Below are 23,428 nucleotides of genomic sequence, written 5' to 3'. Positions count from 1 at the left end.
AAGGCAATTCTGTCGCTGATTGAGTTTTTTGTCTTCTGTAAGCCTGGAGAAGTGTGTTTTCCAAACATAACGCTACGAAAGAAGAAGGGTCTGGCTGATAGTATCTTCCCCCGGGGCCTACACGCGGGCTACCCGAACAAATTGCTGGTATTGTAGCCCGCTTGAATGCGCCCTTTCTTGGCCGCTGCGTTCCCGCTCTATTAGCTATTCGCAGTGCGTTTATTGAATTTGAATCGCCCGTTATTGGACGGTCCGTTTCCCCGTCCCATTGAATTGTAGTGAAAACACAAGCGGCTGCCCCAGTGACAGGGTGGTCGTTGGTTTTTCTGCCCTTCTTTTTACACAAGACAAATGGAACTTCCTTTCACGAATCTGTCTGCAGAGTACCTCCCCATTTTTCATGTGGTTTTGGATAATTGAAAAACCTTTATCTACAACAGAAAAGTAATTCGACATGTGTTTCTTCCATTTGGCAATGAGAATATAGTTTTATTTCGCTCAAATCTAATTTGTGATTCTCTTTAAAAGAAAAATTGGGGAACCTTGTCATTGTGACAGTTAGAAAGTGAGCATCTGTACCGTATGTATAGAACATTTTTAAAAACAGATGGACTTTTCAAAACAAATTTATTGGGAGAAACGATTATATTAATTGTAATGACAACCTGAAGGCGTGAACATCTGTTATAAACCCCGTGTATTCAGGCCTGGGGCTCAGTCGGCGGCGATGTTGTTGTTTTTCCATCGCGCCCATAGTAATTTACATATTGGTGGTTTCTGGTCGTCAAGTAATGCGCTGCTAAACGGATAATGTAATTGTTCAAATAGATGAATCAGCCTGTACAAACATCAAGTGTATGTGAGACCCTCCTCCTCCTCTTTCTTCTTCTCATTGATATATAAACCGGGCATTTATTTGAAAGATTTGACGTCTCCCGTTCTTGCTGACCATCATCATCACGAACGCAGATTTTGCTGAGCTTCTTCCGACTTCCTGTTGGAAAAGTCAAAAGAGGAAGAAGTTCGCTATCGCACCGCGCAGGCCCGTGTAAGAGGAAAGAGCCGGTGCAGTGCGGTGCCTGTGTCCCCGGGACTGGCCCGAGACGCCAGGGGAACACACGTCCATCACAGGAAACCAATCATCGCCGACAGAACGTCTGCTGACAGGAGATAAGAAAATCTGGGCGGGTGTGCCTGCAGCGGTTTGATGGACTGGAGTGGTATTGTTTCATGATGGGGTCATAATTGAAGCGATCAGCGCGCTTTAGTCTTGGCGTTAACAGGGAGGGTTCCTTTTGTCCACCCCAGCAGGGGTGTAGATTCTGTACACCGCCTGGACAAACTGGACAGAACAACGTCCGCCATCACTCCGTGCGTCTTCTCTCCCCGGCCGCCAGTACGTCAAACAACCACTGACCGGCATCTACCCCTACACATCTGTCAGGTGTTCTCTTCACAGTGAGAGCACATTTTTTGTAGTGTGCTGTTTTTAAACAACAGTAAAACTGCCACAATGTTGATGCACTTTTTCAACGGTAGCTTTTCACGCACGTTATAGGTAGGGTATCGTTAGTAGGTAGGTTATCGTTAGTAGTAGTATCCCTGACCCGTGGTCCTGTCTCCACATACCTGCCACATCACCGTGATTTGTGACACAAATCTCGTCGTTTGACACATTTACAGTCTTCTAGGTAAACTTTAACCGTGCTGGGAATATTGTTGACACAACGGATCCGGAGCGTTTTACATCACCGGGACAGCACCACGGACTGTTTCAGAAACTGTAGAAGATTCTCCTATCAGATATCGTCTCTCTTACTCCAGGCATGCCAGGCTTCGGTCCTATCCTAACCTATCAACTTTAATCCACCGCCTGCCTTACTTTTGGGATAACTGTATTCCTCTGAATCAAAGTTGACCTGTAATTGACAACACAAAAATTGGAGTTACGCAAATTTTCGACAGTCTCTGTCAAGGAATGAGCAATCCACTGCTTCTGTGACGTCACGTTATGCAGACAGAACAACTTGAATCAGACTGACTTCTACCAACACAGATGAACTTTGAAGTCTGCCCCCCCCCCAGCACACACCTGCGTTCCCTTGCACTCCCTTCGATTATTATTTTGCATGCTAAAGGAGTTATCTCCCAACCACTTGCATCAAAATCAGAGTGTTATGATGTATTTGTACCTACTAGATGACAGAAGAAGGTACCCAAGCGAACTAGCAAAACTGAAACATTCCCTGCGCTGTCCTGTAATAAGGACTGCGTGAAGAGATATTTCCCCGTTATTTGAGAACCATGTCTTCTACTAAGTTCTAGCGCGACAAGATTGAATCAGCGGCATGACCAGACAGGGAGGTGTGAGGGACGTCACAATCGGTTCTGTCGTACAAAAAGCAGACCTGTTCTTGCTCGGTTGTAAATCATATCGGCCTTGTCCTGCGTGTTTCTGCCAAGGATGAAACAATTACAAGACAAACGAGAGCCATTTTGGAGCGGCCGGTCCGTCGTCAGCCGTAAAGGTGGAGCACAGACAACGTCTAACGTTACCTGTGGACTGACCAAATGTCTAGTTTCTATCGCTCATAATCGACTCAAGAATTAATGCGTCTTAAACCTTTGTCCACTCAGATAGATCAATCTTTTGATAGTGTTCTGATGAAACTATGTCCTGGGCAGATGAATGGGTAGGAAACTCCGCAGTGTAGTGTGATGGTTACTACTAATACCGGGGCACGTTGTAACAGCTCGGGGCCAACATTTGTCAATGGTTAGGGCGCGACCCCTGCGTGCCGGGGGCGGGTCGTCACACTCACAGATCTGCGGGATTTACTGTCAAAACAAACTTTGATCAGCATTATCGACAGATCGCTCCAGGCCCCCGGCGGAGACAGGTGGAGAGAGAGAGAGCCGCGGGAGGGGGATTCTTGTGGTCCCCGAACATCTTCTGATTTACCTGTCGGGACATTTGAAGTCGCCAGAGGTGTGTAGCTAGGTGTGTGGGTGTGAAGTGGTTTATGCTGTCATCATGTAGAACAAGGATTGTAGAGAATGGTAACTACACGCGGGTGGCCGTGAAGGTAACCATGAAGGCATTGGTTGCATCAAAACAACACACAAGTGTCAAGGATGAGCTGGTTTCATTAACAAGTGGCCATGGACAGAAACTGGAAGCAAGAACAAGAATGTACACTTTTTACAACAGCCGATCATGTTCAACTTCAGAACGGCTCGTACCGACATTATCTGAATGAATGGTTTATTGTGATCATTCTTGCGATCGGCTAAGAAAAGTACATCGCAACCAAAGGGCTGAATTTCATACTTTTACAAATAATACTTAAAACGAACATTCCACAAATCATAACTTATCGTTTGAAAATTTTTACAATCCTAACCATATTGTTATTCTGAAATCACAATTATAAATCTCCAGTTATTCAAATTAGTAAGCTTTTTTCTCGATCAGTCGTAATCTCTTCGATCTAGGTCATGGTCGGGACGAGGTTCCCTTGTACAGACGCAGTGTTCCGTCTTATTTCCTACACAGCTCTACACCAATCTTTAGCACGGCCATGTTGTCACAACACCATGTTCAAGCCGTGCAACTGCAGACAAAGAGTAGAAGAATGCCGAAGTGTCAGACAGTGTCTTCCGTATTCAAAGACCATGATGATGCGAACCAACCAGAATGTTTTTCAGCGGGGCTTCCCGACTAGGAACGAAGTCAACGAACCATAATGATAGGATTCATCTAGCATTTAATACTACTATACCTACACTCCTGGTAGACTTTTCTATGTAATATTGCGTAATCAGTAATCTTATCACAAAAACCGTTGGCAGATGTGTTGTCTGTTGACATCGTTGACTGTATTGAGACTTTTTTTATAAAATGGCCGATCCATTTTCATCCTACAGAAGAGACTTTTGCACAGTTTCAGTTGCACATGGCCTGCTCCCGATACGAGGAAAACGCCGCGAAATGCACGTACATTTTGGGAACGCCAACAAAAACGCCTTCACACCATTGTGCCTTAACGAATTAAGAAGCTAGCCGGAAGAACGCCAAGCATTCTTCTTCGAGTCTTCGCCAATTATTATGTTTGGCGACCCGCCCACGTTCCTTACACATAAGTCATCTCTTTCGGCGATTTTATTATTCCTTAAGATTAAGTTGGCCCGAACAGGGTTTAAGCGATCACAAGGTGCATTATTATGACAGCTAGGCATGACAAACATCAGGGGACTAAAGTGACTTACTGGGGAGAAAAGCTTGTAGAGCAGCTATGAAAGATTTGTTTGTATAAAAAGGTCTGGATCCGCGGATGAACAACCGACACAATTACACTTCTCTCCAGGCACCCGGTACGGCACAGAAGGCCGCTGTGCTGTTTGTGATTTGCAGGGGAAGCCCGTGATCCTTCTCACCAGGCTTTCAACTGAAGCTGGTTGCACATATCACTGTGCCATAGTGGAAGCGATCAGTTAAATAACGAGGTGCAAGCTGTAAGATGTGACCCCCTCGATTTGTAGTGACAGGTTCATGGGACTAACCAATATGAAGAGAGGTGAGACCGGGTACCACGTTCAAACACACTGACAGGCCCCTCCTTATTCTATGTCTAGAACCTCGTCTAACATAACTTACGTTCGTCGTTTTAGATAAGACGAGGCCTTATTTGTCTAAGTTTGCTGCATATATGCAATTAACTAGCTAGATTTGCCGTTCATCTAAACTCCACTCTAAACCAGGACGATGCTACAGTACGTCTTCTACAATACAGCACATGAGGTGTAACGTTACGTGTAACCCGATCACCAGACCGCCCCCCTGCACCTAGGTCATTAGGAGAAGATGAGGCGATGTCATCATTAAGGGTTCACCACCGCTTTATCGATTTAAGGTAGCCTCATTACAGAGAACACAGCAAAATATTATCACCTCAATACCGACAAAATTCATTGAAGCTGAGACCTGAAAATTTCAGCTGCAATTTAGCGGCGTGGACGTACGAACGAGAGTTGTCCAGACGATGTCCTGCAGTCTCAGTCGTGACCGTCGGAAAAGCGGCCTCTTGCATCTTTTGTCCTCCTGAATCAGAAGGCATCTATAGGCCCAGCCCGGGGGCAGGGGTCATAGGACACGTATAAAAGTCTTTTGTTCAGGAAGTCGATTAAACTTCTGTTGACACTGCCGCTGCATAAGTAACCTTTAGGGCGATGTTATGCATGTTAAAGCAGTGCCCCCTATTATTAAGGCCCTCTGCGTGTATGCCCGCAGGCTCTGCCGACCGACCTTCCTTCCGAAGAGAGCCCAGACCCGCTCTGACACCGTCACACCTGACCAGTGACAAACGTCCCCCGGACAGACAGGGATGTGAACATACATCCCAGCTTCTCCGCAGCGCGAAACTCAATAATATTCTGACAGCCACGTTTTGGAACATCCAGGTCAAGTTGAGAGGTTTCCTGCCATGTGCGAACGTGAGAAAATGTCGTAAGATGAACCAGATGTGTCGAAAGCTCGTCTGTGAGGAGAGATAAGGGATGTGGGGACAACAAGACGGGCTAAATCGCCACACACAAACACGTCAACAGAAGGGACATACCGATGGCAGGGTTGTGACAGGCTATAATCATCACAACCTTTCACAAGAATGTCCAAGTACGATCAACATACGGTCTTTCCAGCTGCCATATTGTTTAATGATATATATCTATTCCAAAAGAACAACACAGGGCTTACTTAGGATGCGGTGAAACAGTCATGAAGGGAACAAATTACACAACGTCTGAGCTATGGAAAAATTAGAACTACTTGATCGATATCTTTCTGAAAGCTGATCGCAGGATGTGAGATATGAATCGAAGAAGAAATATTGCAGACTGCGGTGGGAGGAGACAAAAGGAAGGAAGGTTGTGTTTTGTAAATGTTCTATTGTCTGACTGGCAATCACTGCCTTCTGCAAAACAAAGCGGGCAGAAATTAGTTATTCATAACATTTTGCAGAGACTATAATTTACCGGGAATGTGCTGTCCGCTTACAAAATGCGTTTGGGTGTTTAAGTAAGGAAATCATGCTTATCTCTTGTTGTGTAGGCTAATAAAGGAGCTGACGAGTACAGATGTCTATAACAGCTAATCGGGTAACTCGCAATTCATTTTTTTTCTCGTATTTTCGTGAATTATCTGTTGATGGCGCGAAACAGATAGACTTTACTCCAGCCCGACCAGAAGAGCGTGTTTCGCTTGGGTCGTCCTCAGCTTAACCCTGTGAAGAAGCTATACCACAAAAAGCCAATTACAACGTAACTACGCCGTATCAGTTACCGGTCCAATAAATTAAAGCGAACCCAGAGGGGAGTGACATTTTGTTGAAGAAAAGTAGGACAACACAGCTGCTAAGCAAGACTCGATGGTCATTCTGCAGTGGGCACGTGTCCCAGCTGAAGGTGCGCACGGATTATCAACGTCTGAAAAATATTTCGAAAAGACCAACCCATTTCGATTCTGACAACTACATCCGGAGGCTGACCTCTCGGTCGGCACCACGTGTCTTCACAGTGTGAGGGTTTCTAACCCAGACACCCTACAAAACACTACCTTCCTTATTCACGTGCAAAAAAAACATCGACAGAGAAAGCGCTATCTTATACAGATACTTCCGCTCCAGATCTACAATAGTTTACTGGCCGTGACTACGGAGCATAGCGATGAATCCACCGGCGAAGAGTGAAGTCCTCTCTGATAACTAAGTTACCTTTCTGCGCGCACTGGTATGTGTGTTGAAAGGCGGCATGCTAGTTGTTGGTGACAAGCAGCTCTGACTGTACTTTCTCGTCATGGTATAGTCTTCCAGAAAGAGTTTTTGATATTATCTTCTTTTCTTTTATCAATTCTTCTCTTCATTTCAATTCCACGGGAGTTACACCCTCTGTAAATAGAGCTTTCAAAAGAGCTTCAAGCAAATATCAATTGTCACCGTAATACCACGGTTACCACTTGATAAGATATGTGTCTCTAGCTCTTAGAGAACTTTGCACTTCTCGGTCACAACCGAAATTAAAGTGCATTTGCAGCAAACACAGTTGCAATCCTGAATTGTCTGTGAATGGCCCTGTCACTTGTCATTAAGCCAATAAGTTTTCTCACTTTTTTCCTGCTGTACCTTTTTGAAACGAATTCATGTCCCATACTTCCTAGCCTCCGACTCCGTTCCCACTAGCATTTTACTAGCGATTTTTTTACTTTTTTTGGGGGGGGGGGGGGGCGTATCTGCTTGAGCCCCCGTATCTGCTTGGGCCCCGTATCTGCTTGGGATCGTGGTAATCGCTGTGTGGAAGGATTAAAGCGAACAGCGATTACCACGATCCCAAGCAGATACGGGGGCTGAAGCAGATACGCCCCCCCCAAAAAAAATTGAAAAAAATTGCTGGTAAAACGCTAGTGGGAAGGCCTGCAACGGAGGCTGCATACTTCCCTAGCTGGCCTGCTACGTCATGCAGAGGTCCGAAAGGTTTAGTCCTCTAGCTGTCGATGAATTTCTTTATGACCGGAAAAATGCTTAGCTCTGCAGTCTAATGACTGTATTTCGAGGCTACCGAGAAGAAGCTTCTGTTTGAGTTCTCGCCTCTAAAATTGGACAAATTGTGATGACACCTCTGTACCGCGACCCCCGCCCACCTGTGATGTCCTGTAAACCCTACAGCACTGTCCGTGGTCTCCTATCGCCCGAACATAATCCACCGCCTTGAGATGTGTGGTAATTGGGGACCGTCCATACTTGCAACATCCTTCTGAAGATGAAATTTGTTTGTATACAATGTCTCTGTCGTCAAGGAACAGCTATCTTTTCATATGTCCTACATCTTTTCTTTTCCTTTCGTTTATCTATAACTAATGTTCAATTTTTCAGTCTTTAGTCGTTTGTGGAAGAAAACATAACGTATCATCATTTGTAAGGATCGGTAGACTGAATGGAGAAGTTTCAGTCGATAGGCACAACCAACAGCTAACTGAATTTGAGATAATACTTTTATGCATATATTCAAAACTGTTTAGTCTGTTTGTATACACTGCTAGAGAACCTCCTTTGCCTGTGGTATGAACTTTTGTGGCTTCTGCCAACACGATCCCCTCCAACCCTTCATTATGGCGCCATTGACAACCTACGGAGTTGTTATCTGTGCAGACCTGTCAGCTTCCCGTGTCTGGTCACATCGCTCACCCCACATTATTACAGGCTTCGCCACACGGACAGTTGCACCTAAATCAACTGGGACGGCGACACGGGCTGTAATTGAAAAGGGCTGCAGCCAAGTGCTTTATCTTCTGGGTCGGCTGGGTCCGCCTCCGGTTTTGTGAACACAGGACTGTTTTCTGGAGTAAAGTGTTGAAGATGTTTTTCTATAGCCCCAAGACAAGAGTTCAATGCTACTACTGTAATTCTTGATTTGTTAACTGTAACTTAATTTTAGCTGATTTAAATAATAAATAATAATAATAATATCAGGTGTATTTGCAGCCAGTGCCACAGGCAGGTACCCAATGTGTAGGGTAATGAGGCTGTTTAACGTGTTCGAGGCACCTCCTCGAGCACGGGACCCCCGTTTTACGTCCCTCCCGGAAGACGATTTCGTGGAAAGCTTCGTGAGGCTACAGCAATCCGGACGTCCTTGGTAACGGTCACAAGTCAACAGCTAAAATTTCATTATCGCTAATATTTGATCACTAATATTTGAGACAGTAATGTTTGCTCCCACCGTTAAAATTAAGTGCCGTGAACTACTCTATTTTCCCCCAACCGCAATATGTTCCTGCCGCTATATTAAAGTGATTTATATCTTGTGTTAACACCAAGGAGGGTAAAATGCAAATATCTGTGGAACCAAAAAAGGAGAGTTATTAGATACGGATGAATGATTGTTTGTGCACCGCACGGGTGTGTTGTTTAGACAATGAGTACCACGTCCTCTTTCTATTTATTAAAGTTTCATTTAGACTCGAGACCATCTTTTTCTCTACATCTCCCCCTCATTCACACACTTCAACTACAACTATGACATGTATAACGTTAATACTGACTCACGTTACGTTACAGTGGCATGTTTACTCCCCAGGTCCTATTCGATCGGATAATCAATTATGTAATCCATCAGTTAGTTAGATTTTTTTGTTTAGTCGTTTGGTCTTTGATATATTTCTTTACTACCTGTGTCCTACAGCCTGCTGGTCGGAGCCCCCCGCGCTAACTGGACCCACGCCCCTGACCTGGAGCGACCCGGCGCGCTGTACCAGTGTCCTCTGGACGCGCACAACTGCAGCCAAGTCGTGGTGGACACAGAAGGTCGGTCTTCTACAGAACCACACATCATTTGGGCGGGAAATAAATGACAGGGTTTGGGGGAAATGATGGATGAATGGATTATAGTCGCGCAGCACTGATGGGGGCATGGTATTGAGAGTTGACCTTGGAAGTCCCTGTGTCTTAACTTCACAAGAATAGGTCGCACTGCCACTGAACATCCTTTAACTAACTCTCCTCTATTCGAGCTTAACGTTATATTAGAATATTATATGACAGACATACTTCAAAAATTGTAAGAATAAGATTTGTTTTCGGGGGAAACAGTACTAAAGGACGAAGCATGTTTTAATTCGACATACAAAGAAGGTTCAACATGTGCCTTGGGGCATCTAGACAGTTGGAAAAGTTTTACTCGTATGTAGGATGTGCAACACAAATCTAGATAAAAGGAAAATGGTACAGAAATAAAGTTTGTGTTCCTATCTGTAACATGGTCGTTTATCTACAGCTGAAACTTATGGCCATGGGCAGAATCTCGTTTTCACCATTGCATTTAGGAATTACTTCTACCCAATTTGAGCCACAGATACATCAAATTTACCAGCAAATGGTTCCAAGATGCGCCGTAATAACAGGTGGTAGTAAGCCCAGCAGCACTTTGTTCCTGACCCGATAGAAAAGCGCCATTGTCCTTTTAACGAGCTGATTTCTGAGAAGGGGGCTATCTGAATCCCTTCTTAGATGAAGGACACGAGACCTCGAGTCATCAGCTAAACGGAACAGACTAGAAGCAGGCAGAGCAAAATGTCCGCTCGTGATAAGGCCGGACAAGACAGCTAAGGATCCGGGCACGCATCACGCACGCACGAATGCAACATTTTGTGATAAGTTCTTGCCCGGCTTTGCTGTAGGAGAGTTTTTAAACATGGCAATAACTTAGACTTTGTAAAAAAAAAAATTAAGTTTCTGAAGTACCCCTTGTTTTTTTATGTCCAACAGTTGGCCACCACTGAGCCCCCTAATCTCCAAGCAGATCCACGCCGGGCGCGAAAATCGTAGTATGCTAGCCAGAGAGGGTCCAGTCATCCGGGCTGTTGAACCTTCTCTGGATGACTGGACCCTCTCTGGCTAGCATACTACGATTTTCGCGCCCGGCGTGGATCTGCTTGGAGATTATGAGCCCCCCACAAACCCTCTGAAACCCCCACAAACTGCCTTGGTGGTCAGTGATGAAATGACTGTAACTGCCAGTAAACCTGGTCTATTTGTATATTCAGACCTATCCTCATATTTGCACGGGAGGCGGAGCTATTGAAGTCCTGATTTTAAGCTGACAAGATTGCTTAATTAAAACAGGGTCCCTCCAATCCGCACTGCCCAGTGTGCTCAGGTGTTCGAACCCCGTTCATCCAATTGGCCAATTTCCTGTCGTTTCTAAGAGACCTGCGCATGAAGAAAGCGACTTCAGCTGATCAAATTTTCCTTTGATTACATCCCACGCACGCTCACAGTAAACATACTGCTGATGACTGGATGTGTCAAAACATCCTTAGTCTATAAGTATAATCAAGAGACACGCGGAGTCATAGGAAAACCTCCGTGATGTGAAGAAACTTGAAAATGCCCACAGCCAATTGCAGGGCCATAGTTTACGTTACGCCCTATTTGCTGGGAATGGGTCATATGGTCCAGGTCACATAGCTCAGGGCCGGCCTTTCAACTTCAAGGTTACGCACATTTTGCCTTCACTGCCTGATTGCTTAATTACGGAACTTACGTCCTCTCGCTTGGCCATTTTTATGTATCCCTAGCGGAAATCATTTGTAGTGCAGCTACAGGTGTGTAGTAAACCCTTTCAGAAGTTATGTTTTAATCGTAGTCTCCCGTTTGTACCACACAAAATAGGTTCTCGCAGTGGCACCAAGCGGATGGTGGAAATCAAGTACAGGGACAACAAGAACGACATGTGGCTGGGCGCTACCGTCCTGACCCACCAGGGCAGGGTGGTGGTACGTACCCGGGAGAGGATTTGTACAGAACATCTTACGAGTTATTATCGATTCAGATAGTAAAAGTTAAGTGTCTACCAAAGAACCCGGTGATTCAGAAAAGTGACAAATCTTAAATCTAAAGACACGACACACCGATACACCGAAACAGTGGAATTGTATTTTCTTACCGCACTAGTGCCAAGCCTACGTCTACGCTGACGCTAACACTACGTACGTGAAATGTGAAATTATGATGTTCATCCCTAGGTTTGCGGTCCAATGTGGAAAAACGCTTACTTCCGTCGCTACACGATCCTCAACGGGATCTGTTACGAGATGGACGCCAGCCTAAAAACGGACACGGTACAAAAGTAAGATATTTCAATATTGATACCTTTTAATTTCTTTAAATATTTTTTCCAACGTATCCACTGTTTTGACGTTAACTGCATGTTTTCTAAGATGAATAGACATGTTCTCTTATGACGTTTTTCATTGTATTCATCGTGAGGCTTATGTTGATGAATGTAGCGTTACATTGGAAAAAAACCCCATTAGATTGCATGTTAATATGCTATTTAAGTCAAACACGGATAATTTGATCTTGCCGTCAAGAAAATCGCATGCAATCATACAGGTGTAAAATTCATTAAAAAGGTTAAAAACCCCTGTGTGAATGTTTCAGACGGATGCCATGTCTCGGGGACCAGCCCAGCACCGTGACCCACCCCCTGGGTCATCAGATCAATGAGGGTGGGGACTACACCTACGGGAAGTGCCAGGCAGGTCTAGCCGCGGTCTACACACAGGTAAGCACCTTTTTTTAAAACCCATACTGGACGTGTCCGCACCATGGACCGATAGTGGTAACGTAACTATGACGTCTCCTGTTGGAATGTATCTGAAGTGCAGGGATATTTTGTACAGTCTGATTCATAAAAATGTTGTACATACATAACGTAACAGTAAATAGCTGTCTTACTCTCACTGTAGTTGGCATTTTGTCATAACTGAAAAGTTTCTAAGCGGAGCTACTGACAGTCACATACCTGTCAAGCAATTTCTAATACATTGTAAAACCATTTTAACATGCCTTCATTAAAAAAAGTGTTCTTATAACTGTTACATTTTTTTTTCCAGAATGGTTCACAGCTTGTACTAGGAGCACCCGGAGGCTATGACTGGACAGGTATTAGATTTTGAACCGTTTGCTTTTTGCTTTTTTGACAGGCAGAAATATAAAGCGTGGTTGATCAGTTTGCTTTTGTAAACTTATATTTACATTTTGGGGATGGCACTCGGACAGTGGCTCTTTGCCATTAGTTTATGCCCAAAATTATTTTCAAAATCAGCATGTATGATAACAGGTCTATAGGTAAAGGGTCATCACTAAATTTCAACACTTGCAAGACTTAGTGTTTTTGTAACCTATGAAATTATAACTTGGAAGTGCAGAGAGTAGGGTAGTATCTATATGATGATCTTTTTTTTAAAACTGTTCAGATATAGGACTTAAACAATTTATTTCTTCACTTTAATTTTTTCCTATCAGGGACATTGTCCACATATACTGGCAGCTACCAGACTGCAGGCCATCCAGAAACATGGGACCCCTGGCCGGAAGATGGGACAGTGAAACAGCCACATGATAGCTACATTGGTAAGTTTGCCCCATTTTCCTTGTAACGTTGTAGGGATTTGGAAATGGTAAGACGTTTCAAGTAGCATCCACTACTTTTTGTCAGTGACATTAGCAGGATGTCTAACCTTCATTGACGAATGTAACATTATTGATGGGGTGGAAAATTGAGAATAAGGGTGAAAAGCATTGATTGCTTTTATGACTATATGAATGACAAAACTGATGTAATACATCCCTTGCAGGCTTCTCATTGGCTGCTGGGAAGTTCTTCGGGGACGGTGTGGAGTACATTGCGGCAGGTGCACCCCGACATCAGCACCGCGGGGCAGTCGTGTTCTTCCAGACGAAGCAAGAAAGCAGCAGTGGTGCCTTGGAACCTACAAACACACTCAAGGGGACTCAACTGGCCTCGGGGTTTGGCTACAGTATGGTGGCACTGGACCTCACGAATAATGGGTAATTTAGCACAGTATAGTACTGCATTGTTTTCAATCAAAATACACTTGCAAGCTACTCCAGTGACATGTTTTGTTTGGAAGTATTAACTGCAGTTGTTGCTGGCCAAGAAGTTTGCCATTCCTGTAGAGTTGTTTATTTTCAGCTTTAAGTTCCTTAATTTTGTTAAACCCAAAGACATCATTAATTAGATAAGGCACTAACGTTATGTATATTTGAGTGTTGATATATTTCTCTTTTCAACAGGGTGACAGATCTGCTTGTGGGAGCGCCTGTCTACATGGACAAGGGAGTAGGCGGAGCTGTGTATTTGTACAGCACAAGAGACAAGGTAAGACACGCTGGACAGATGAACTTGACTCTCTCCATGCTGGCCTCCATGTTCAGTTTAAAGTGGAGGAAATAAGAAACAGAAAGAATGTTTCTGGATGAATGGAAACTTGGCATTGTCATTACATGATAGGGTTAATGACTTCTCCCTAATTACCATGTTGATGATATGGTGTGTCTCCCCCTCCCAGTCCCCTTTACAGCTGGTGACCATGCTGACTGGGCCGCCTGCCTCGCAGTTTGGACTGTCATTGTCATCAGCGGGGGATCTCAATGGGGATGGCTTCACAGGTACATTTTGTAAAGTATTACCATACTACTTAAATTCTTACTAAAGATATTAACGGATACATATTTGTGCAAAAGGTCTGATGTTACTCTGTATCAGTTGCTTTAACACTATACTTACCAGAACCAGAAGCCTTACTTGGGATACAGGGTTAATATTTTTATTTTGATACTCATTTGATTGTTAGACATTGCTGTTGGGGCCCCAAATGAGGGAGGTGGTGCCGTTTATATCTATCATGGCAGCAGGAGTGGACTGAAGGATCATCATGTGCAGGTGGGATATCGATTGCTTTCACTCTTTTCTGGCTAACTCCTAGATACTATATACATATAATAGCATGATATGAAGTTTAAGATAGAGAACTGTACTTTTTTGGCAAATATCAGATTTTATACTTTTTGGCATTTTGAAATTACATGTTCTTCTGTACTCTTCTTATTTAGCTCTGATAAAACCATAATTTACATCTTTAACAGTAAATCACAGTGACATGTTGAGAACAATTAGCTTCAAACGGTTTTTTAATCTTTGTGACTGATAGTATCGTGATTGATAGAATATCATTTTTTTTGCAGAGAATCAGTGCTGAGGATGTAGGACTGCCCAGCATGGCCAGTTTTGGTTGGTCGTTGTTGGGTGATGTGGATGTTGATGACAACAGATGGCCTGACCTCGTAGTGGGATCTTATGGAACTGAATCGGTGCACATCCTACAGTAAGCACATCTTACTCCTACTATTCAAAATCTGCCCTTATTCAAGGAAAACTGAGCAACAGCTCTCCGTTTTTAGCCAAAATATATTTAACTTGTTACTTGGTGACATACAAATGACATGTAATCTGGTTAAATGGTTTGTCATTTCTACCGTTGAGTGATGATCACAATGAGAATATGCCTGCACACCAATTACCAATCATAACAGCTGCTACCGGTACATGTATGTTCTATATCCTGCCTAAGTGCCTAGTCCCTTTAAGGCTCTTCTCCATCAGGTTCCTCCATACAGCAGGATCCCAAGCCTTAGCTTCTGCTGTCTTTAAACTTAATCCTGTTCTACAAGTAGATATCAAATGTTTTGACTTTGCTTTCTCAGAGGTAGAATTTTCACTGGTGTTGTTTGGTGTTTCAGGTCTCGTCCACTGGTTCCATACCAAGTGAACGCATCCTTGTCACTCGATCCACCTACACCTGATCCTGACATCAGATGTGACCTGGGTGGCAAAAACTACACCTGGTAAATTCAATTTTTATTTTCTACCTAAGCTAATCAGATTCATGAAGTAATAAACTATGCATGAAAAGTTTGGGATAAGAAAATTGTAGTCTTCACACTTGAAACAGTCTCCCTACGTTGGTTGGAAAAACTCCCTGCAGTAGCAGTACTTCCTCAGCCGCGGGAACTTGTCCCGGATGCACTTGGGATGGTCCCCATACCTGTTGATTCGACTGATGTCTGCCATCACCTCCGTGTGGTTACGTTTCAACCATTTCCTCACGGAAGCCTCGTACATCCCTCCGTTTGGCTCGGTTTCCACGGTGAGCATGAAATCGATGAAGGGAAGACGAAGCATGTTGCCAAATTTGGCCTCGTGGAATTGAAGTGTGCTTTCTTGGAATTGCAGCAGCCTTTTGTTTGGTTTGATTATCTCGGCATGAGTAATATTTTTCAGGGTAAGTTCCATGCAGTTGTTTCGATGAGGTAAAGTTAAGCTGTTTATATGAGAGACCAAGTATTTTGCTGATGCTCTGACAAAATCGTTACTTGTGCTCATGGAGATGGTCTGCAGGCACGTGCACCAGTGGTCAGCAATCTTGGCGTCCTCACACGTCCTGTTTAGTGGGATCTCCTGGAACAGACTGATTCCGTGTCCCTGGAAATTAGAGGGATTGCCCGGGTAGTCCAGAATGTGCTGTAGCATCTTGTGGAAGTCAAACGCTGTCGTGAGACGTTCTTGATTCTTGCACAGGTTTTCTGCAATTTCTGGATGTTTCTGTTTGATCCACTTGGGGATTGCAATTCCAAAGAATGGCAGCCTCTCCTCAAGCCGACCCTGAAGGAACTGCCTGATCTCTCCATAACGAGCTCCATGGTCGGCAAACACGATCAGGACAGTGTTGTCGAGGTAACCCTTGTCATTCCAGGAGCTGAGGAGGTCCAGGATGTCCTGGTCAGCAGCTTGTACCAAGTTCACGCTGTCATGGCTGAGTTGGGAGTGAAATGCACTGGCAAACTTGAGAGATTGGTTGTATTTATCCACAAAGTCTTGCATGTACTGGAAGGTGTAGTGATGTTTGGGTGTAGCACCAACACAGAACTGTCCATAGTACCTATATCCCGGCAGGTGTTCTATAGCAAGCCAGAAGGGCCGCATGTAGTGGTCGGTAGGTTGGTATGAGAATCCAGTTGTGCGGTACTGAAAAGTCCCTGTCCAAGCTTCATCCTCCCCAAACATTGTCACATAGCCCTTCCTCTTATACTTCCTCCAGATCAATGGAAAGACATCACAGAGAGTTGCGTTTGCCGTACCTCTCTTAGTATTTGGCAACTCATCCTCCAGAAACCCTGTAAACATTCCAATGAATTGAGCAGTCGTGCCATCTCCTATCACATGATACCCCTTCAGGACATACCCCTGTAGTGTCTCTGTAAAGTATTGGAAAGTTTTTGGCAGTTTGCGCATGAAGTTCATCCTAGAGGTGGAGTCCACGCCCACCATGAGTACGTTCAGACCACCTCCCAACGCTTCCTTTGTCCGACCTGAATCATACAACTGTTTAACCCTTCTCTCTACTGTGGGGTTCTTCTTCACCTGCTGGAACATATTGTTATGCTGTTTTACTACCACCTCAGTCCCAGTCCCACTGAAGATCTCTGTCTCATAATGACAGATTACCCGGGCAAACTCATGCTCAAAGGGAAAATCCAAGGTCTCATTGTTGTCCTGGAAGTTTTTTGTGTGGATGATTATGGTGTTGTCCTCCCAATCCGTTAGATAGTCCATCTTGATGTACCTACAGCTGACTAGTTTCTGTCCAGGAAGTAGAGCGGAGGAGTTCAGCCTGATGACAGCTTTACCGTTGTCAGTGTCCCTGTCTAGGTAAGTGAGGTAGTCGGTAGGTCGTCCCCCACAGTGCAGATGAGACTGGTCAAAAAACAGGTGGTTGATTTCAGGATTGCTCATCTTCAGGTCAGGGTATTTGCAAACAGGCTGCTCTTCAGTTTCTTTGCTATGGTTGTCCTCATGAACATTTTGAGCTTTGTCTTGTCCATTATCAGCTTCTGTACCAGGATGGATTGTTCTGATTGACTGACGGGCAGCTGTTGCAACGTCACTCCTGTCGTCATGGTGATTAGAACTTGGGCTCATGACAGCAGAGATGTAGACAACTGCAGAGAGGAATCCTATGGACACCACAGCCGCAAAACACACCCTTATCTGTAGATTGGTTGACCGCATTGTGTCCTTAGAATGCCCTCTCTTGATCTTGGTCAACCTGACAATGCAAAATCTTATATTAGGAAACACAAGGTACAAACGTCTGTGCAAGTATGCTTTAATTTGTTTTTCAACATTGCTATGAATGGTTTCATACTTCCTGCTTTCCCCACTAAAATATCTTCCACTTAGTAACTTACATCCTGTAAATATTTTCCAAAGTACTTCTAGCATTGAGAAAGCAGCTAGAGACAAAAGAAACATCTTTTGTCAACGAAACATGAAATTAAGATAGTCTTTTAAGTTTCATTTTGGCTAATCCATCATGATTCTCCTTTTTGTTACAAGTATATACAGTATTACAAAGTCTTATTGTCTTCTCTTACCTTGCCTAAAACAGTTTGCAGAAAATCTGTTGTTCTACACGTATATCTCAAAGCATCACTGTTCAAACACTGTGGCTTATTTTGTTCTGTAGCCAAACCCCAATGAGTCTCCCAGAGGGGTCCACAGATAAGAGATGTCTGTAAGCAGGGTGCATGAAAAACCCCTCGAACGCTCCATTGCAGTGTTGGCCAAACCCCTTGCTTACCCTCCCTGAAGTGGTCGTTGAGAGTGAGTGGGTATCATAAGTACCACAACACTGCCTCTTAATTCAGGACAAGGACTGCCTGTGCAAGTGGCACCAGGATGTTATGGTACTCTATCCTGTGCACCCTAATTAACAAGGGTACAGGATTACAGTGTTACAAACAGGTGGCTTGATCTGTGCTAACAAAATTTTACCGTCGAAGTGCTTAGGAAATAAATGGTGACACAGTTGTCGCCACACCAATTGTCAACAACAACACCATACCAAACCAAGTGTTGCCTTTCTGAACAGTCAAATGAAAATAAAACTTTTTGTGTAATCTCTAATGTCAAAGAAATTCAGTTGATCTTGCATTTTGCTTAGATACATCAAAGAACAATGGAGTGTACATGTATCTAAGCAAATTTGCAACCTTGATTTTCAAGCCATTCAGCACGGTTTCTCTGTTTCAGCTTGAAGTTGAAGCTGGAGTTTCTGTACTCAGGACCAGGAGCAGCAGACAGCTATGTGGGTACGTAACTGTTCTTTGTGAAATGTCCTGTTAGTTTGACTAGTTTGCTGGTTATAATTCAAGCAAAACTACATATCATTTATTATAAGGGATCTGATTCTGAATATTTTTGCTTCTCCCTGCCAGATCTTGACTACACAGTGGAGGCTGACAGTCCTCGGGACCAGCTGGGTTTGGAGAGGAGACTGTTCTTCCCTAACCAGTCCTCCACGTACAAGGCACAGGCACCCCTCAGGGTCTACCTCAAACATGTCAAGTCCAAGACCATCACAGTATACGTCAAGGTCAGTGGACATGAAATGTCCAATATTCTGAAGTTTAGACTGTAACGTTTAATGTATAAGCAACATCTCTTCATATCAATTTTTGTATCAACTTCATATCTGTAACTCCCTTGTATCACAGCTTATTCAAATGTACTGCTGAAGTAGCCAAATCATCAAATTTTTCATTAAAATAGATATTTGTCTATTTTCTAGGATAAGTTTGAAGATACCAACGCCCGAGTTCCCATCATCTTGGAGTTCTCCATATTCCGGGCCCGTCGAAGGGTACAGTTCCCACCAGTGGAGGACAACAGTGTTCTACCAGCAGTGGATGACTACCCTTTACTCCACAGCACCAATGCTCACATACATGTAAGTGCTTTTCTCAACCACTAGACTATATCTAGAAGGACATATACACTTTTGATTTAGCCATTGTCTTCATTTTCAAGGTTTAAGATTCAGGTACCGCAATGTGATCAAAAGAAGCATACAGTAAGATGTGTCTGTTGCCCCCCCCCCCCCCAGGTGAATCTAACAGGTGGCTGCATGTGTAGAAATGTGCGAATTAAGTAAGTCATTTTCTCTTTTCTTTTTTATTTATTTCTCTTACTTGATGACTGTTTAAATGAAATTTTGTTGTTGTCTTGCATATGTTATAACACTACATAAAATGGTAATATTTCCCTCTTGTTGTCCTACAGGAAGTCAGATGACTGTTTCCACTGTCCCGGGGAGAGAAGCACCCTGCAGTATACAGAGGTAAGACCCGTAACTGTTATACATGGTCATACCCAAAAAGATGTAAACCACTGAGGTGTGCATATTGTGTATTGTGCTATTCAAACCTCCAAGTGTCAAGGCTGATGAGTTTGGCCATTTTAATTCTAGTACCTGTGCCTTGTCCTTTTCAAATAAACTTTAATAGTTAGTGAGATTTTCCTGCATTCTTCTGTTTTCCTTGTCTCCCAGGACCAGTCGTTGACCCCGCCTGGTGCCCAGCAAGGTGACATCGTCCGCCTGCAGCCTCAAAGGGTCGCACTTGACCTTCGACCAGGTAGGGATAAGTGTCGTCAAGTACGTCAAATACTAAGTGCTCCCAAAGTGGTTCAGGTTCAATCAGCTGAAATCATCTAGAGTTTGTTCATGTAGCTAGTCCAGTTACTGTAAATGTTGAAATTTTTGTGGTGGATTGATGTTCATGTTTTTTGTGGTGACCTCTTCACTGCAAACTTCAAATCACCGCAAAAATGCTTGTTCTGTATTCTGCTTGCCTATGTCATTGCTTCAACCCCAAACTCAAAACTACTGCAAACACTCCATTTTCTCCCTACTGCGAAATTTGATCCCTGCAAACTCAAATGCAGTTTACAATGTTTGATTTTTGAACAAGTAGCACAAAGATTCCATTGTGTTATATAACCTTTGAAAGTAGACAAATGTGTTTGTCTAATGGAATGCTTTTGGAATAGATAGAGGACAAAATATACCGTCATCATGACATCATGGCTGATTGAGTCCTTCTCCATGTCACCCACAGGGAGTCCAGTGTCATTTGATCTTCAGGTGAGGCGACTAGAAGACTACCCCATCGACCTGTACTACCTGTTAGACATGTCCAAGTCCATGCAGGAGTTCAGAGATGAGCTGACCAAGCTGGGCAAGCATCTGGGTAAGTTTGAGCCATGGCTTCTATCAATTGTCCTTGTATAGAAGCTGTATTATCAGGGATTGGACATCTAGACAGTATAACAGAGATAACGCTGATAATCATTGGCTGTCACAACTCACATACCAAATATGTTCTCAGGCATCATGGTAGAAAAATAATTAAAAACATTAAGATTAAGAAGACTTTTGGAAGAAGATAGATCCGTCTAAAAGTGTCCTTTTTTTGTCGCCCCACAGCCCGCAAGTTATCCGAGAAGACTGAGAGCTTCCGCCTCGGCCTTGGAGCATTTGTGGAGAAACCAGTGGATCCCTTTGCATTCACTGCATTCTACTTTGACAAGAAGAAAGGCCAGATGGTTTACAAGTAAGTATGTTGTGAAATATTTCACAGCATTTAACTCCCACTCCTGACACCCTGAACGTTTTTCATGTTTGAGACTAAAGTTTCTCTTGTATTGCTGAATAGCTTTTTTCAAACTAGATGTTATGTCTCCCTCCCCAGACTGGAGGAGCCCTGTGCAGGCTGTGTCGGGCCGTACATCTTTAAGAACGTCCTGCCGCTGACCAACCAGACTGACCGTCTGGGCGAGGTGGTCAGATTTCAGAAGAACTCCAGCAATGCTGACCTCCCCGAGGGTGTCCTGGATGGGATGCTGCAGGCCACCGTGTGCCAGGTAAACCTTTAAATGTGAAAGGATGGACCAACATCCTCTGTGCATTTGTAATTGGACAAGAAGGACCCCAAATCTCAAGTGGTATCGTTCATTATGATGTCATTCATTTGATTTGCAGGTAGCAACCTCAGAGTGTCATTCCCTTGTAGTATTTAACTTAACAAGACAATTATTGCATTATACATGTATCATATTTCATGACCATTGTTCTTGTAACAAAATTATCTAGCCCAATTTGTGAATAGGTTTTTCCTGTACCAAGCAACATCGCTGTACAATCAGACTCTGTAGAAATGACTATTTGACAAAGCCTGATACCTGTTCAGTTCATTAACTGCTCATAGACAATTGATGTCAATTGTTTTATCTGTTATGTGACCACTATTTGTTCTCATTAGATATGTGTGTCTCAATTGCAAGCCTTATTCCATGTCCACATATCAAGTCTAATCATCAGTGCCCAAGTATTTCAAATGTAGTGAGTAGATCACACCAGGATAATCCAATAATATTGCTGATTACATTTGTCTTCGTTGTATCTTCGTTGCACCATGCATTTTACCATAGCTGTCGCTTGAATATTGTAAGTGTTTTTAAGATACTAGTAGATCTTAGGATAGGAGTCTTTTAACTTTAAACTGTTGATGTAAATCGGCATAGTAATTCAGGCTGTGAATGTCTGCAATTTTGCTAATAAAGTTCATATTATCATATTATTAGGTTTAGGCCTGCTCTTGTATGGTAAGGGGGAAACAATTTCAGTAAAAATTTAGCCTAACCAGGATGGCTCTCAAGTCAGATCTTTTATAATAAATGATATCTAGTTTTGATTGAAATATAACCCAGTCAAACTAATAGGACATTTCACAAAGAACATCATCTCTCAAGCTAAGATAATGATGGTTTACACCCTTGATCCAAACATCTTTTTCTGTCCTCAGGGACCAATAGGGTGGAGAAAGCAGGCTACAAGGCTCCTCCTGGTAGCCACAGATGCAGGGTTCCACTATGCAGGAGATGGGAAACTAGCTGGGCTGGTCACACCAAACGATGGGCGATGTCATGTCGGGCCAGACGGAAACTTCCTAAAGGATGCAGTCGACCAGGTCAGAGTCACAATATCTTGGCTAAACTGAGGCAAAAAGATGGCCCTCTCTGTATTTTGGCCCCTGAATCTCCTTCAGAGAGATTGTGTTTTAAGTGAATGGAAAAAAAATCAAACTATGATTGTGTTTGACAATTGGAACTTTGATACTTGCTAAGTTCATTAGCCAGGTTATGATCATCAAGTTATCTTTACCATTTCATTTTGTTTGTATGCTCTAAGAAACATGTGCCAGTTGCACCTCCCTCTGGGGGTTCCATAGGAATAACATTTCATTAGATAAATTGCAGCCTGAAATGTGCATGCCTGGGAGTGTATATTAACAAACAGTTCTTTGTTATTTGTATCCCCAGGATTTCCCCTCAGTTGCCCAGCTGAAGGGGCTGCTGGAAGAACACAACACCATGAGCATCTTCGCTGTCACACAGAGGAGTCTGCACATCTATGAGGTCAGTTACAGTAAAGCTTACTATAGGGAGGACCAGATGGTCCTACAAGACAATCATCATAACCCTTTGTAACTCTGGCCTTTTAGATTATTTGCCAGATTCCTTTCTGACCCAGAGAGGCAGCAAAAATCACCGTCAACAGAGTAGTACTTAATAATAATAATATTCAATCTAGAGATTCCCACGACACCCCCCCACTTTGGTGACCATCAAGAGACTTGAAAAAACATGCTGTATACCTCCCACGACACTCTAGTGACGGTCATGAGACTTACAGGGTAAAAATGTAATTCACCTGCTCTTCAAAAACACAAGATTTGCTACTGAAGTAAGCAAAATTACCTTTACCTTGCAGCATAGATAGACAGTGAGTGTCAGCTGTAACCTTCTAACAACCCTTTGGGTTTGCATAGTGATACGAAACTACAGGCAATCTGACCTCACTGTCAGACCGGGTGCATGTCTACCCGGTCTCTATTCTTGTGTCAGATTTTGTAGGTCAAAAGCTAATAAGTTTCTATTGTTTTTATGCTCCTATCAAACTACTTTCCCCAAACAGCTAACAAACAAAATGACAAGTATTTCCGTTTCAGACCATTTCGCATTTCCTAAGCACACCATTTGAAGCCAGTGATATGAAGTAGAAACTTGTGCACGAAAGCATATATATGGTCAATATTTTGATACCTTCATC

The 23,428-nt window shown here is 43.4% G+C and overlaps 2 protein-coding genes across 2 annotated transcripts in view; one reads left to right on the top strand and one right to left on the bottom strand.

Annotated features, from left to right (window-relative positions):
• The window catches only part of LOC136430988 (uncharacterized), a 31,727-nt gene that overhangs the window by 788 nt on the left and 7,511 nt on the right, over positions 1-23,428 (top strand). Inside the window, exons 2-24 of the mRNA XM_066422160.1 lie at positions 9,235-9,356; positions 11,223-11,326; positions 11,576-11,679; positions 11,994-12,117; positions 12,449-12,497; positions 12,861-12,968; positions 13,193-13,406; positions 13,653-13,737; positions 13,928-14,027; positions 14,213-14,301; positions 14,604-14,743; positions 15,159-15,263; positions 18,511-18,569; positions 18,696-18,853; positions 19,049-19,207; positions 19,364-19,407; positions 19,540-19,597; positions 19,808-19,892; positions 20,376-20,507; positions 20,744-20,870; positions 21,009-21,180; positions 22,122-22,286; positions 22,639-22,734. Of these exons, the coding sequence (XP_066278257.1) occupies positions 9,235-9,356; positions 11,223-11,326; positions 11,576-11,679; positions 11,994-12,117; positions 12,449-12,497; positions 12,861-12,968; positions 13,193-13,406; positions 13,653-13,737; positions 13,928-14,027; positions 14,213-14,301; positions 14,604-14,743; positions 15,159-15,263; positions 18,511-18,569; positions 18,696-18,853; positions 19,049-19,207; positions 19,364-19,407; positions 19,540-19,597; positions 19,808-19,892; positions 20,376-20,507; positions 20,744-20,870; positions 21,009-21,180; positions 22,122-22,286; positions 22,639-22,734 (2,599 nt within the window). The remainder of the gene's footprint in view (positions 1-9,234; positions 9,357-11,222; positions 11,327-11,575; positions 11,680-11,993; positions 12,118-12,448; positions 12,498-12,860; positions 12,969-13,192; positions 13,407-13,652; positions 13,738-13,927; positions 14,028-14,212; positions 14,302-14,603; positions 14,744-15,158; positions 15,264-18,510; positions 18,570-18,695; positions 18,854-19,048; positions 19,208-19,363; positions 19,408-19,539; positions 19,598-19,807; positions 19,893-20,375; positions 20,508-20,743; positions 20,871-21,008; positions 21,181-22,121; positions 22,287-22,638; positions 22,735-23,428) is intronic.
• On the bottom strand, positions 15,257-17,517 carry LOC136430989 (uncharacterized). Its single transcript, XM_066422161.1, has one exon. It carries the CDS (start codon positions 17,485-17,487, stop codon positions 15,376-15,378), a length of 2,112 nt encoding a protein of 703 aa, XP_066278258.1. The 5' UTR covers positions 17,488-17,517; the 3' UTR covers positions 15,257-15,375.

This window comes from Branchiostoma lanceolatum, chromosome 3, assembly GCF_035083965.1.
Source record: "Branchiostoma lanceolatum isolate klBraLanc5 chromosome 3, klBraLanc5.hap2, whole genome shotgun sequence".
NCBI lineage: Eukaryota > Metazoa > Chordata > Leptocardii > Amphioxiformes > Branchiostomatidae > Branchiostoma > Branchiostoma lanceolatum.
Note: the sequence above shows the minus strand (reverse complement) of the source record. Positions and strands in the feature narration are given on the sequence as shown.